This window comes from Ictidomys tridecemlineatus, chromosome 11 (genome assembly GCF_052094955.1).
Source record: "Ictidomys tridecemlineatus isolate mIctTri1 chromosome 11, mIctTri1.hap1, whole genome shotgun sequence".
Classification (NCBI taxonomy): Eukaryota; Metazoa; Chordata; class Mammalia; order Rodentia; family Sciuridae; genus Ictidomys; species Ictidomys tridecemlineatus.
The window spans coordinates 109,998,205-110,013,497 of NC_135487.1; the positions used below are offsets into that span (position 1 = coordinate 109,998,205).

The 15,293-nt window shown below is 33.4% G+C and overlaps 1 protein-coding gene across 2 annotated transcripts in view; it reads left to right on the forward strand.

The window, feature by feature from the left end:
* The window catches only part of Man1a2 (mannosidase alpha class 1A member 2), a 144,440-nt gene that overhangs the window by 112,745 nt on the left and 16,402 nt on the right, over positions 1-15,293 (forward strand). For both annotated transcript variants that reach the window (XM_040287337.2, XM_005334925.5), the window contains exons 11-12: positions 9,914-10,086; positions 13,469-13,584. In XM_040287337.2, the coding sequence (XP_040143271.1) occupies positions 9,914-10,086; positions 13,469-13,584 (289 nt within the window). The remainder of the gene's footprint in view (positions 1-9,913; positions 10,087-13,468; positions 13,585-15,293) is intronic.

The following is a 15,293-nucleotide window of genomic DNA, read 5'->3' on the forward strand; positions in this document are numbered from 1 at the left end:
ATATATCATTTCAGTTTATTCTGAGGCATAATGCAGGACTGGTTCCAAACCTAATATTAGACTTCTAAAATATAGTACTTTCTTTTTCTAGGTTTCTGGATTTTTTAAAAAACTCCTGAACATCTGTAAAATATCAGCTATTAGATTTAATTTAGTTCATATAGAAGTTTAGTAAACTATCTTCTCTAGATTTTATGCTGTCACAGTTGAAGAGAAATTTTTTAATCTATTTAGATCCATATCACATGCAATATTAGACATATTTGAAGAGTTTCTATAACTGTTCCTTATAATAAAAGAGAATAATACAGGAAAATAGTTTCTTTCCTTACTCTTTGCTCATCTGACTGTAGTCAGATTACATTTCCTAGAATATTCCTTATATATAATATTAGTGTTGAATTTTTTTGTTATTCACTCAATTGTGCTTATTTTTTCCAAATCTAGATTCTCCCCAACTTGGAAGATGTGTATGGCCCTGAGCAAGCGAAGCCCTGTCTCCAAATAAAATTTTTTTTTTAAAAAAAAAAAAGGGCTGGGAATGTGGCTCAGTGGTTAAGCACTCCTGGGTTCAATTCCTGGTTCCTGTTCCCCACCCAAAAAAAAAGGAAAAAAAAAAAAAAGGAGAGATTTAAGATGGAGAATAGCAATTAAGCACAAGACAGAATGTTATAATAGAATGTTATATTTAAAAATAGTACAAAAGAAATAATACCCTCAGAATTGTGCAATCCATAATTTGGCCAAAATAATGGATGGGATATGTATATAATATAGGCTTATCAATTTTTATAGGACAAATCTGTTATCTTTCTAATATGCTGATTTTTGTGAAATTAGCAATAAGCAAATAGTAATTTTCAGTGGGAAGCTTAAAATACATGTGATGATTTTTTTTTTTTTTTACAGTTCAGGTGGTTTTATCACCATAATTATAGAATTTTATTATCTGAAGTTAGGTATTGACTTTATTTTGTTATCTAATTTAAATTTAGCCTTAATATTCACTTTTAAAAATCTGATTATCTCTAGTACCAATAGTTTTTTATTTTTTATTTTTTTAATTTATATATGACAGCAGAAGGTATTACAATTCTTATTATACATATACAGAACAATTTTCATATCTCTGGTTGTATAAAAAAGTATTCACACCAATTCATGTCTTCATACATGTATTTTGGATAATAATGATCATCATATTCCACCATTATTTATAACCCCATGCCCCCTCCTTTCCTCTCCCACCCCTCTGCCCTATCTAGAATTCGTCTATTCCTCCCATGCTCCCCCTCCCTATCCCACTATGAATCAGCCTCCCTATATCAAAGAAAACATTTGGCATTTGGTTTTATGGGATTGGCTGACTTCACTTAGCATTACCTTCTCTAACTCCATCTATTTACCTACAGATGCCATGATTTTATTCTTTTACTGCTGAGTAATATTCCATTGAGTATATATACCACATTTTTTAATCCATTCATTTATTGAAGGGCATCTAAGTTGGTTCCAGAGTTTAGCTATTGTGAATTGTGTTGCTATAACCATTGATGTGGCTGTGTCCCTGTAGTATGCTGTTTTTAAGTCCTTTGGGTATAGACTGAGGAGAGGGATAGCTGGGTAAAATGGTGGTTCCATTCCCAATTTTCCAAGAAGTCCCCATACTGTTTTCCATATTGGCTGCACCAGTTTGCAGTCCCACCAGCAGTGTATAAGTATACTTTTTCCCCACATCCTCGCCAACACTTATTGTTGTTTGTCTTCATAATAGCTGCCATTCTGACTGAAGTGAGGTGAAGTAGTTTTGATTTGCATTTCTCTAATTGCTAGAGATGATGAATATTTTTTCGTATATTTGTTGATTGATTGTATAACATCTTCTGAGAAGTGTCTCTTCAGGTCCTTGGCCCATGTTTTGATTGGGTTATTTGTTTTTCTCGTGCTTAACTTTTTGAGTTCTTTATATACCCTAGAGATTAATGTTCTATCTGATGTGTGAGGGGTAAAGATTTGCTCCTAAGATATAGGCTTTCTATTCACATCACAGATTGTTTCTTTTGCTGAGAAGAAACTTTTTTTAGTTTGAGTCCATCCCATTTATTGATTCTTGATTTTAATTCTTGTGTTAGGTATCTTATTAAGGAAATTGGGGCCTAATCTCACATGATGGAGATTAGGGCCTACTTTTTATTCTATTAGATGCAGGGTGTCTGGTTTTATTTCTAAGTCCTTGATCCATTTTGAATTGAGTTTTGTGCATGGTGAGAAAGAGGGGTTTAATTTCATTTTGTTGCATATGGATTTCCAGTTTTCCCAGCACCATTTGTTGAAGATGCTATCCTTCCTCCAATGCATGTTCTTGGCACCTTTGTCTAATATAAGATAATTTAATCTTGTGGCCTCTATTCTGTATCATTGGTCTGACAATCTGTTTTGGTGCCAATACCATGCTGTTTTTGTTACTATTGCTCTGTAGTATAGTTTAAGGTCTGGTATAGTGATGCCACCTGCTTCACTCTTCCTGCTAAAGATTGCTTTAGCTATTCTGGGTCTGTTATTTTTCCAGATAAATTTCATGATTGCTTTTTCTATTTCTATGAGGAATGTCATTGGGATTTTGATAGGAATTGCATTAAATCTGTATAGTGCTTTTGGAAGTATGGTCATTTTGATAATATTAATTCTGCCTATCCAAGAGCAAGGTAGACCTTTTTGTCTTCTAAGGTCTTCTTTGACTTCTTTCTTTAGGGTTCTGTTAATTTTCTTTATATAGCTCTTTTGCCTCTTCTGTTAAGTTGATTCTCAAGTATTTTATTTTATTTTGAGGCTATTGTAAATGAGATAGTTTTCCTCATTTCCACTTCTGAGGATTTATCACTGATATACAGAAAGGCCTTTGATTTATGGGTGTTGATTGTATATCCTGATACTTTGCTGAATTCATTTACTAGTTCTAGAAGTTTTCTGGTAGAACTTTTAGGGTCTTCTAGGTATAGAATCATATCATCAGCAAATAGTGCCAGTTTGAGTTCTTCTTTTCTTATGTGTATCCCTTTAATTTCTTTCTTTTGCCCTGGCCAGTGTTTCAAGAACTATGTTAAATAGAAGTGGTGAAAGAGGGCATCCCTGTCTTGTTCAAATTTTTAGAGGAAATGCCTTCAATTTTTTCTCCATTTAGAATAATGTTGGCTATCTGGGGTTTAGCACAGATAGCCTTTATGATGTTGAGATATGTTCCTGTTGTCTCTAATTTTTTCTAGTGTTTTGAACATAAAGTGGTGCTGTATTTTGTCAAATGCTTTTTCTGCATCTGTTGAGATGATCATATGAATTCTTATCTTTAAGTCCATTGACATGAAGAATTACGTTATTGATTTCTGTTTGTTGAACCAACCTTGCATCAATGGGATGAATCCCACTTGAATATGGTGCATTATCTTTTGATATTTTTTTACATTTGATTTGCCAGAATTTTATTGAGAATTTTTGCATCTATGTTCATTAGAGATATTGGTCTGAAGTACTGGTATTAGTTCTTCTTTAAAGGTCTTGTGGAACTCGGCTGTGTATCCATCTGTTTCTGGGCTTTTCTTGGTTGGTAGTCTTTTGATGACATCTGCTATTTCGTCACTTGAAATTGATCTGTTTAAATTGTGTATATCATTCTGATTCAATTTAGGCAGATTAGAGTTTTCTCTCTCCTTCTCTTTGTTAGGAAGGTTAAGAGTTTGTCAATTTTATTTATTTTTTCAAAGAACCAATTTTGTTTTTTGTCAGTTTTTTTAATTGTTTTGTTTGTTTGTTTTCAGTTTCACTGATTTCAGCTCTGATTTTAATTATTTCCTGTTTTCTGCTTTGGGGGTTGATTTGTTCTTCTTCTTCTGAGACTTTGAGATGTAATGTTAGGTCATTTATTTGTTGACTTTTTCTTCTTTGAAGGAATGAACTCCATGCAGTGAACTTTCCTCTTAGAACTGTTTTCATAGTGTCCCAGAGATTTTTATATGTTTTATCTGTGTTCTCATTCATCTCTAAAAATTTTGTAATCTCTTCCTTGATGTCTTGTGCGACCCATTGTTCATTCAATAGCATATTATTTAGTCTTCAGGTGTTGGAGTGGATTTTATTTCTGATTTTATCATTGATTTCTAATTTTATTCCATTATGATCTGATAGAATGCAGGGTAGTATCTCTACTTTTTTAAATATTTGCTAGGAGTTGCTTTGTGGTATAGTATATGGTCTGTTTTAGAGAAGGACCCATGTGCTGCTGAGAAGAAAGTGTATTCTCTTGTTGAAGTATGAAATATTCTTTATATGTCAGTTAAGTCTAATTTATTGATTATATTATTGCATTCTATAGTTTCTTTGTTCAGCTTTTGTTTGGAAGATCTATCTAGTGATGAAAGAGGTGTGTTAAAGTCACCCAGAATTATTGTGTTGTGGTCTATTTGGCTCTTGAACTTTAGAAGAGTTTTTTTGATGAACGTAGGTGATCCATTGTTTGGGGCATATATATTTATGATTGTTGAGTCTTATTCATGTATAGTTCCCTTGAGCTGTATGTAGTGTTCTTCTTTATCTTTTTTGATTGATTTTAGTTTGAAGTCTAGTTTATTTGATATGAGGATGGAAACCCCTGCTTGCTTCTGCAGTCCATGTGAGTGATATGATTTTTCCCAACCCTTCACCTTCAGTCTGTGGATGTCTTTTTCTATTAGATGAGTCTCTTGGAGGCAGCATATTGTTGGGTCTTTTTTTATTATTATTATTTTATCAAATCTGCTAGTCTATGTCTTTTGATTGGTGAGTTTAGGCCATTAACATTCAGAGTTATTATTGAGACATGATTTTTATTCCCAGCCATTTTTGTTTATTTTCGGTATTTATTGTGACTTGTTTTCTCCTCTTGATTAGATTTTCCTTTAGTGTAATCCCTCTCTCTCTGCTGATTTTCATCATTGTTTTTCATTTTCTCTTCTTGGATTATTTTGCTGAGGATGTTTTGTAGTGCAGGCTTTCTAGTTGTAAATTCTTTCTTAACTTTTGTTTATCATAAAGGTTTTTATTTCATCATCAAATCTAAAGCTTAGTTTTGCTAGATTAAGATTCTTGGTTGGCATCCATTTTCTTTCAAAGCTTGGTATATGTTCTTCCACAATTTCCTGGCTTTGAGGGTCTGAGTTGAAAAATCTGCTGACATATAAGTTGGTCTCTCTATATATGTGATCTGATTCCTCTCTCTTGCAGCTTTTAAGATTCTGTCCTTATTCTGTATGCTAGGCATTTTCATTATAATGTGCCTTGGTGTAGCTCTGTTGTAATTTTGTACATATGGTGTCCTGTAAGCTTCTTGAATTTAGTTTTCCAATTCGTTCTTCATGCTTGGGAAGTTTTCTGATATTATTTCATTGAAGAGATTGTGCATTCCTTTGGTTTGAAACTCTTGGCCTTTTTCCATTCCAATAACTCTTAGATTTGGTCTTTTGATGCTGTCCCATAATTCTTGGATGTTCTGTTCATGGTTTCTAACTTTCATCACTGTGTGATCAACTTTATTTTCCAGATTGTATACTTTGTCTTCATTATCTGATGTTCTTTCTTTTAAATGATCTAGTCTGTTGATTATGCTTTCTATTGCGTTTTTTATTTGGATTATTGTATTCTTCATTTCAAGGATTTCTGACTGGTTTGTTTTCAGAGTCTCTAGTTCTCTCGAAGTATTCTTTTGCTACCTCTATTTGCTCTCTTATCTCATTGTTGGAGTGATCAGTTTTTGCTCATTTAGGTCATTTTTCATTCACAGATCATTTTAATTATGAACCTTCTGAAGTCCTTCTCTGACATTTCATAAACTTTGTTGTCCATGGATTCTGTTATTATAGTGTCCTGGTTTTTGGGGGGTCACTTTCCTTCCTTGTTTTTTATGTTGTCTATGTGTCTTTCTTCCTTGCAGATATGACAGTTATATTCCTTATATTCTTGTAGTACTCATGCAGATTACCTGTACCTCATCTTGATGTTGGGCTTCCAGACCCTGCTGATGTCCCTCAATGAATGCTACTGCATCCTGGATCTGGGTCTTGTGCAAGTTGGTGTAGGTGGATCCAGGCCGCTGGGCCTGACCTCCCTGGTAGTCTGGTGGTCAGAAGGGGTGGTCCCGGCAGAGGCTAGGTTCTGGCACGTGCCAGCCCCGCTGGGTGAAGGGTGGACCCAGCCTGCTGTGAGCCTGGGACCTGCACAAGCCGGTGTAGGTGGGTCTGGGCCTGGGCTGCAGGACTGGACCTCACATGGTAGTCTGATGATCAGAAGGGGTGGTCCTGTGCCAGAGGCTAGGCTCTGGCGAGTGTCTGTCCCCTGGGGGAGGGGTGAACCAGGGCTACTTAGAGCCTGGGTTCCTCGAGGGCTGGAGTGTAGTAGTACAAAATAGTTTTTGAGGAGGGAAAAAAAAAAAGAAAATCCACACCAAGGAAAGCTTATTAGTTTGATATAGTTTTACTTAATTATTTTTGCTTTTGTTGTCTTCATTTTTGTGTGATATCCAAAATATCATTTCCAAAGATGGTATCATGGTACTTTTCCCTATCTTCAGGAATTTTACAGTTTCAAGTCTTCCTTATCTTTAAGTCTGTAATCCATTTTGAATTCATATTGTGTGTGGTAAAAGGATTCATTTTATTCTTTTTCATTGAATATCCACTTTTCCCAGCACTATTAGTTGAAGAGACTGTCCTTTTGCCATTTGTGTTCTTGGTGGCCTGTAAAAAAATTGTTGATTCTATATACTTGGGTATTTCTGGGCTCTCTGTTCTGTTTTGTTGATCTATGTGCCTGTTTTATGGTAATGTCTCAGAATGCAGAAAAGGCATTTTACAATGTTCAGCATCCTTTCATAATTAAATCTCTCAACAAAATGGCATAGAAAGAAATTTATCCAACATATTAAAGACCAAGTATGAAAAGCCCATACCTAACTTTTCTCTAAGATTTGGTACAAAGCAAGAATGCGTTTCCTGCTACTTCTGTCCCACCTAGTACTGGAAATACTAGTGAGCTCAAACAAACAAGAAAAAGAAAGAAAAGACATCTAAATTAGAAAGGAAGAAGTAAAAATTTTCCTGTGCAAATGACCTGATCTTACAGGTAGAAAACCTTAAAGATGCTCCCTCTTCACAAACTCCTGATGAAATTAATTAATGAATTTAGTAAAATAGCAGGACACAAAATCATATGTCAGTTTTTTCTTTACATTTCTTTATACTAATAACAGTCTATGAAAGAAATAAAGAAAATAATCTTGTTTTTGATAGCATCAAAAATAATAAAATACTTGAATTAATTTAACCAAAGAAGTAAAAGATCTGTGTGCTTTAAGCTATAAAACATAAATTGAAGCAGATGAAAATGGACATATCATGTGTTCATGGGTTGGAAAAGAATTAATATGATTAAAATGTCCAGCAATCTATAGCTTCTGTGCAATCCCTACCAAAATTCCTGTGGCATTTTTCACAGAAATTGAAAAGTCAATTATGAAATTCCTATAGTACCACAAAAGGCCCTCAATAGCCAAAGCAATCTTTTTGTTGTGGTGGTTGTGGTTGTTCATCTATTTGTTTTGTTGGTACCAGGGATGAAACTCAGGAGGTTTAACCACTTAACCACTAAGCCACATCCCCAGCCTTATTTATTTATTGAGGCAAGGTCCTGCTAAGTTTATTAGGGCTTTGCTAAGTTGTTTAGGCTAATCTCAAACATGCAATTCTCCTGCCTCAGCTTCCCAAGTTGCTGGGATTGTAGACATGTACCACTGTGCCTGGCTAGCCAAAGCATTCTTTTTTAAAAAAATTATTTATTTCTTATTTGTTCTATGTAGTTATACATGACAGTAGAAACCATTTTGATACACCTTATATAGATCAAGTATAATTTTTCATTCTTCTGTTTGTATATTATGTAGAATCACACCCGTCTTATAGTTATCTACGTATGTAGCATAATAATATCTGATTCGTTCTACTATCGTTTCTATACCCATATCCTCTTCCTTCCCTTCACTCCCCTCTATCTAATCTAAAGTAATTGTATTCTTCCCTAGCTTTCCCCCTTATTGTGAATTAACATCCTCATATTAGTGAAAACGTTCAGCCTTTGTTTTGGGGGGATTGGCTTATTTCATTTAGCATGAGATTCCCCAGCTCCAACTATTTACTGGCAAATGCTCAGTAATATTCCATCATATATATACCACATTTTCTTTATCCATTCCATCTGTTGAAGGGCACCTAGGTTGGTTCCATAGTTTAACTATTGTGAGTTGAGCTGTTATAAACATTAATGTGGCTGCATCACTGTAATATGCTGATTTTAAGTCCCTTGGGTATAAACCCAGGAGTAGGATAACTGGATCAAATGGTGGTTCCATTCTAAGTTTTCTGAGGAATCTCCGTACCATGCTTTCTATAATGGTTGCACCAATTTGCATTTCCACCAGCAGTTTATTAGTGTACCTTTTTCCCCACATCCTTGCCATTCTTGAGAAAGAAAAAAAAAGTTGGAAGCATCATATTTTCTAATGTCAAATTAAATTACAAAGCTGTGGTAACCAAAACAGTGAGATATTGGTATAAAAAAAAAACATACAGACTTTAATCACCGTTTTAAAAAACACATATTAAATGCCAAATCATATTTCATCCTATACCAGACTTTAATAATAAGCTGGATAAAAGTGGGGTTTTTTCCCCAAAAATAGTGATAATTTTTATTATTACCCCTTTGAGGAGCCAGTTAAAACTTCATATGCACACAGTTTTGCTTATTATTTCAAAGGCTTTTTGAAACACTCTATTTTTTTTTTGTAACACTCTATTTTCTAAGCCTACCATAGTTTTCATGTCCCTCAGGTTAAGAAATTTCTGCTTGAGTTTTACTCTAGTTCTCCAAGACTTGTCAGTAACAAAATGTGGTTATTAATTCTTCTGGATCATGTTTTGTTTTTAAAGAACTAACTGCTGTTACTACAGTGGTTTTGATTTCTTTTTTATTTTTTTAGGGGGTTTAGGGGTACATAAGAAAGGTCTGCTTTCACCTCCTTTGAGTTGTGATTATTTGGAGCATACATTACCACTTTTGTAAGGCTGAAATTTGGCTATTGCTAGAGTATGATTTTATTTATGTTCTGTCTTCATAGTAGTTCTTGTGCTATACTTTATATAAAAAAAAAGAGGAAATGTTATTATTTCTCAAAAGAGGTAAAACTTCTCAAAAGAGGTAAAACTCTTGAAACTTTTAACTTTTGCCATCAGTACAACCTAATAACCAGAAAGAAAGGTGGGAGTGGAAAGTTGTAGTTGTGTTATGACTCCAGCATCTCAATGGAAGATGACTTTATACTGCCCAGGTTTAAAATCATAGGTGTGATTAGGAAGAGGTCTGTCTTGATCCATTTTGTGTTGTTATAACAGAATACCTGAGATAGGATAATTTATAAGAACAGACATTTATTTTATAATTTATTATAAAATTTGTTAGACATTTATTTTATATTTTAAAATTTATTAAACTTTTATTTTATATTTTATTTTATTATTCTGGATACTAGAAAGTCAAAACAAGGAAATAGCATTTGGAGATATAGTGAGGGGTCTGCTTGCTGCATTTTTACATGGAAGAACATGGAAAGAAGAATTAAACAAATGTCGTAGGAATGAATATTTATAAATCTGTTACAAGAAAATCAAATTTGGATCTTTTAAAGTGACTCATTTTGCACAACAGCAACAATAAAAATAAAACAAAAATTACTTCAAATCCCAGTCTTTTGGTGGGAGGAAAAAAAGCTCTTGCAAAGAACACAGTGGTTTATTTGGTTCATTTACTTTATCTATCTATTTTTGTCATGTTACAGCATTAAAGCTAGGTCCTGAATCATTCAAGTTTGATGGTGCAGTGGAGGCTGTGGCTGTCCGACAGGCTGAAAAGTATTATATCCTCCGTCCAGAAGTAATTGAAACCTATTGGTACCTATGGCGATTTACTCATGATCCAAGATACAGGCAGTGGGGCTGGGAAGCAGCACTGGTAAATAAGTCAACATTTTATTTTATCTGTAAGAATATGAAACCAAGCCCTCTTATAGTGCCATGTATTCTTATCTGTGTTAACCTCAGTTTGAGAAACTATAGTATGATTTTTATTTTTCTAATGAAGAAACTATTATTTTATTTAAATTTCTTGAGCAGTAGATAAAACCTTGAAATCCTGTTTTATTTTCTAGTGAAAGTAGTTTCCTGCCAGTTTTTACTTATTATCCTTATTGAATATTATGAGGAATTATTTAAAAGGCAATTTTCCAATATAACTTATATAAGTAATTTAATTTTTACATGTCCTCTTAATGCTTAACCACTGGAGGGGGGGAAAAAGTCATAAAATTAATCAAGTGTATAACTTGGGTAGATGACCCCGTTCACTTTACCTTGAGATATGAAAGATACCTAATAGATCACCATGAAGGATCAGTAAATTTTTTAAAATTTTCTAGGTTGAAAAATAAACTATGTATATTTAAAATTAGGAAATTTTAATTATAAGTTAAAGAAGCAAATTATTTACTCTTAAAATACTAGACTTTCAGGAAACTTCATGGCTATCAGTACCTGGGGAAGAAAAAAATTAGACTTTTATAAAAATATAGCTTATTCCTGGAGTGGGGGATGTTTTATTCTCTGAGATTCACTAGTTATGATGAATAGTATTAATTGTGAATATTTATATTCAGACAAATTAACTTAAACTTGTAATCTGATAAAATGACTAATGAACATCCCAGGCAAGATAAGGAATGCTAGTAAATTGCCCAACCAAGAATGTTCAAGGTGTATTTTAGGGCAGAATGTACACTGATTTATGTACAGAAAACATTCCACAGTAGCAAAGTTGGAGCCCTTATGTGTCAAATCAAGGGTACTTCATTTAGTTGTTCAGGAATAAGACACAAAAACATGCATACACATACCCTCACTAAGTTTTGTTAATCACTTTCTTATGTTTTCATATGTAAAATAATGATAAAAAGTTGTTTGGTAATCTAAAAAGCCCTTCAGATCTTATTTTTTTCCCTCACTATTTTTTATTTTAAGAATCTGGGGGCTGGGGATATAGCTCAGTTGGTAGAGTGCTTGCCTGGCATGCACAAGGCCCTGGGTTCAATCCCCAGAACGGAGGGAGGGAGGGAAGGGAAGGGAAGGAAAGGGAAGGGAAGGAAGGAAAGATGGATCTGTTATAGAACTACTAAAAGTTTTCAAAGGGTTAGGGACTACTTAAAGCTTTTTTTCATTGGGGAACAACAAAGCAAAGGGATCTGATTATAATTCACACATTGATGAATCTAGGAATAGGGTGATATCTTAAACTAAGGTAAAACACTTAAGGGTCTTTTGTCATTCAGGTTTGAGTAATCCTTTGGACAGGAGATTGTTAGAAGGAAGGTAGTTTCACAGAGCAAAAACAGGCACAGCACTTATTGAGGCTGCTTTCCCCTGGCCCCATGAGTCCAAGATTAGGTAGATAGTACAGCTCTGCCAGCAGGTCCTGCCACAGCTGAGAGGACAGCCAAACTGTTGTCACAGTGGTTAGGGAATAGGCACTCACACACATATATACACTCCCATGTACATACACTTATTTTGTTAGTGGTAGCTTACTAGTGCTTGCATAGGTAGGTAAAGTAGTTCTGTAATGAGTCTATTTGACTTGAATGTTTCCTAATATTTAATGATTCTTATTTAGAAAAATGAGGGAGATGTTTCTCAATCATGTGGAATGGGGAGTTGGGTAAAAAGTGATGGTGGATACACATCTTATCATTAGGAAATGCTATCTAATAAATTATTCTTTTCCTAAAATCCTTTTTTCCTTTGTGCTATCTTAAAGTATGGCCCCACATTTACCTTTTAGAAGAGGTTTGACAGGATTCAACTTTAGCCTACAGCTGTCCAAATTTGAATTATAGGAGTTAGGATTTTACTTTTTTAGACTATATAGATACAGATTCAAAGTGTAATCTGTCAAGAACAAGAACAAAACAATTATGCTACAAATTAAAGTTTGGAAAGTGTGCTATGATGAGAACTGGAAAAACAGAGGCAAAGAGGAAGCTTCACAACTTAAAAAGAATTTCTTTGTGCATCATAATTGGTCCCTCCTATTGAAGGTGAAAAAAGTAAAGAGAAGGTGTAATTGGACAATAATGATGAGTCTGTCTTCTGAAGTCTTAACTGTTTTGTTTACATATTCAGTCTTCTAAACTGGAATAAATTATACATGGAAACTTTCTCTCAGGAAATGACTCTAAATGGTTTAAGGATTAGTCACACCTCCCTCCTGTTCCTCAGTATTCCTAAATAGCTGTGGTAGTTCATATAGTCCTGAAGATATGATCATTGTGGGATTCAGTACTTAAAAACTCTTGTATATGAAATGTTTAAAATATTGATAGGTATAAGAAAAAAAACCCAGCTGTAATCAGAATGGAATAATAAAATGGAACAAGTTGACTATACTCTTTTCAGTGTTAATTAACTTTTTATTAGAAAAGAAGACCAGAAGAGAAAGAAAAATTGCAAGACTAGGAATAAGCCATGGTAGCCATGATTAAATAACAAGAGAGTTAGGTAGAACAAAGAAGGAAAAGAACCATAAATAATTCCAACTTTTCACAAACAGTTTAATTCTGTACGTGATATACCTGCATAAGCAAAATATTTGATTGCTTTGAATTAGAAGTAGAATTGTGAACAGATAGCATTTGATTGGATTGAATTCAGAATTCAGTTTTATTTAGGCATGTTCATGGATGCAAAAGGAGATAAAAATTTAGAATCTTAATTTCCAGCCAAGCAATAAAGCACATTAGTTAATATTATAGAGCAAATTACTCTGCTTAGTTTTTCCATCTGAAAAGAGAAGCTATCAAACTCAGGGTTGTTGTGAAATTTAAATGTTGGTGCCTTCAGCACATAGTAAGTACTTCATGTTAGCCCTTAAATTTTAAGTATTATATAGAAGGTATATAGATGAGCTTTTTGCTAGTTTGTATCTAAATCATACAATGTCTGGCAAGAATTTATTTGTAGTGAATATATACTAGTAAATCTCTTATTAGTATTACTATAGAAATCTCCTAAGAAATACTTTAATATATTATGGACTATTGTTTGTTCTTGGAAGTGATAAAATTCAAATTCATAATTTGAGTTCACGCTGACTTCTAATTTTCCAAGAATGAGAAATTTCCATTTGATAATGTATTATTTTTAGGCTGAATATATTATTAATTAATTAAAGAATAATTAATATTGTCAAATTTTTATACAGATTTTTAGGAACTTTTGATTTTGATTCTTAGCCTTCAAAATTTGAAATTATGTGGAATTGTTTCTTTTGTTGATTTCGTTTACAGGCTATTGAAAAGTACTGCCGGGTCAGTGGTGGATTTTCTGGAGTCAAGGATGTATATTCCTCTACTCCTACACATGATGATGTACAGCAGAGCTTCTTTCTTGCTGAAACATTAAAGTAAGTAAATACTTTTAAAACTCTTTTAAAAAGTAAATTTATCTTCTAACCAGTACATCAAAACACAGAAATCTTACATATCAAGCGGTAAAGTAATTACAGTGTTTTGATATATATATCATGTAATGTTTAAATGGGGTTAAACATATCTGTGTCTTTAGATATTTGTCAGTTCTTTGTGGTGACAATTTTCAAAATCCTTCCTTCTTTTTGAAATATGCAATACATTATTGTCATCTATAATGATGCTATTGTACTATATATACACCAGAACTTCTTTCTTCTGTCCAGCTGTAATTTAGTACTCTTTGATCAAGTTCTGTCCCTCTCTCTTACCCCTAGTCTCTCATAGCCTCTGGTAACCACCATTCTATTCTCAACATCTATGTGATTAACTTTTTTAGATTTTACATATGAATGAAATTACATGATCCTTGTCTTTCTGTGCCCGGCTTATTTCCTTTAACATAATGATCTTTGCTTCTGTCTGTGTTAACAAATAACAGGATCTCATTGTTTTTTATGGCTGAAGAGTATTCCATTGTGAACCACATTTTCTTTATCCATTCATTAAAAATTTTTATTGTATATTAGTTGTATGATTGCTAGAAGATGCATTAGGACTGTGTGATATGTTACACTAAATTTTATTATGAATATCTTTTTATGTAATTGGGTCCATTAACCTTCACCTACATCTCAAGAAGAATGACTTAGACCATAAGGCAGATATTTTATCAAATACGTAATTACTACCTTTATTTTTTTTTTTGGTTGTTCTTAGTTCTTTAGAGTGCATTACAATCACTTGGAAGGCTTCTTAAAACACAGATAAGTAAATGGACTCATACCCATAGAATTTTAGTAAATCTGGGGTGGAGTCTAAGAATTTACGTTTCTGACAAGCTCCTGATGATACTGATGGTGCTGATCCTGGGACCACACCCAATCTCTCTGCTATAGCTAATTAAATTTTAGGAATAATCATGAAGTTTTGATGGTACCAAATGATATAAAGCCATAGTCAACCATTTCCCAAAGAGGTTTTTCATAAAGATACACATAAAAGGAATAATGGAGGGTGGGGGGAGATAATTTTTACATATACTCAAAATCCCAGATAGAAAACTCTGTAAACCACCATAGGAGAAGGTGGAAACCTTAAGCCTTACTTTGCTAAAGACTTGAGATATTTCTTGAATATTAAATTTATAAAATATTTATATCTAAATATTTTGAGAGGAGATTTAGATAATTAGTGAATATTTTAGGTGCATTGTTAGTATAATAAATATACAACAGCCTGATTTTTATGTAAGGGGAAGAATCATACAAGAAAGGAAGACCTTTGAATAGTCTCTATTAACATGAAAATGCTTGAAGATATTTATTGAATCTTGATTGTTTTCTAAAAATAGGTAAATGCTATCACTCTACCAAATTTCTCCAGTTGCAATAAAAAGAAATATGTTCTTTGGCAATGGTTTTCATTACTCCAGGAATTGTTAGTTCACTGGTCTTATTGAAATAGCAGTTATTTAAAAACGCTTTAAGCTAAAAGATGCCAAGGAACCAAGATTCCTGGGAATACTTCTGTAAGCAGCAGTCTGTGATTGTCTACTGAGTATATTCTATTTGGATTCTCAATAGTTTTATTTATGTGGATGTGTATCACTTACTAGCATTAATCAATTCCTTTTAAATAAAAC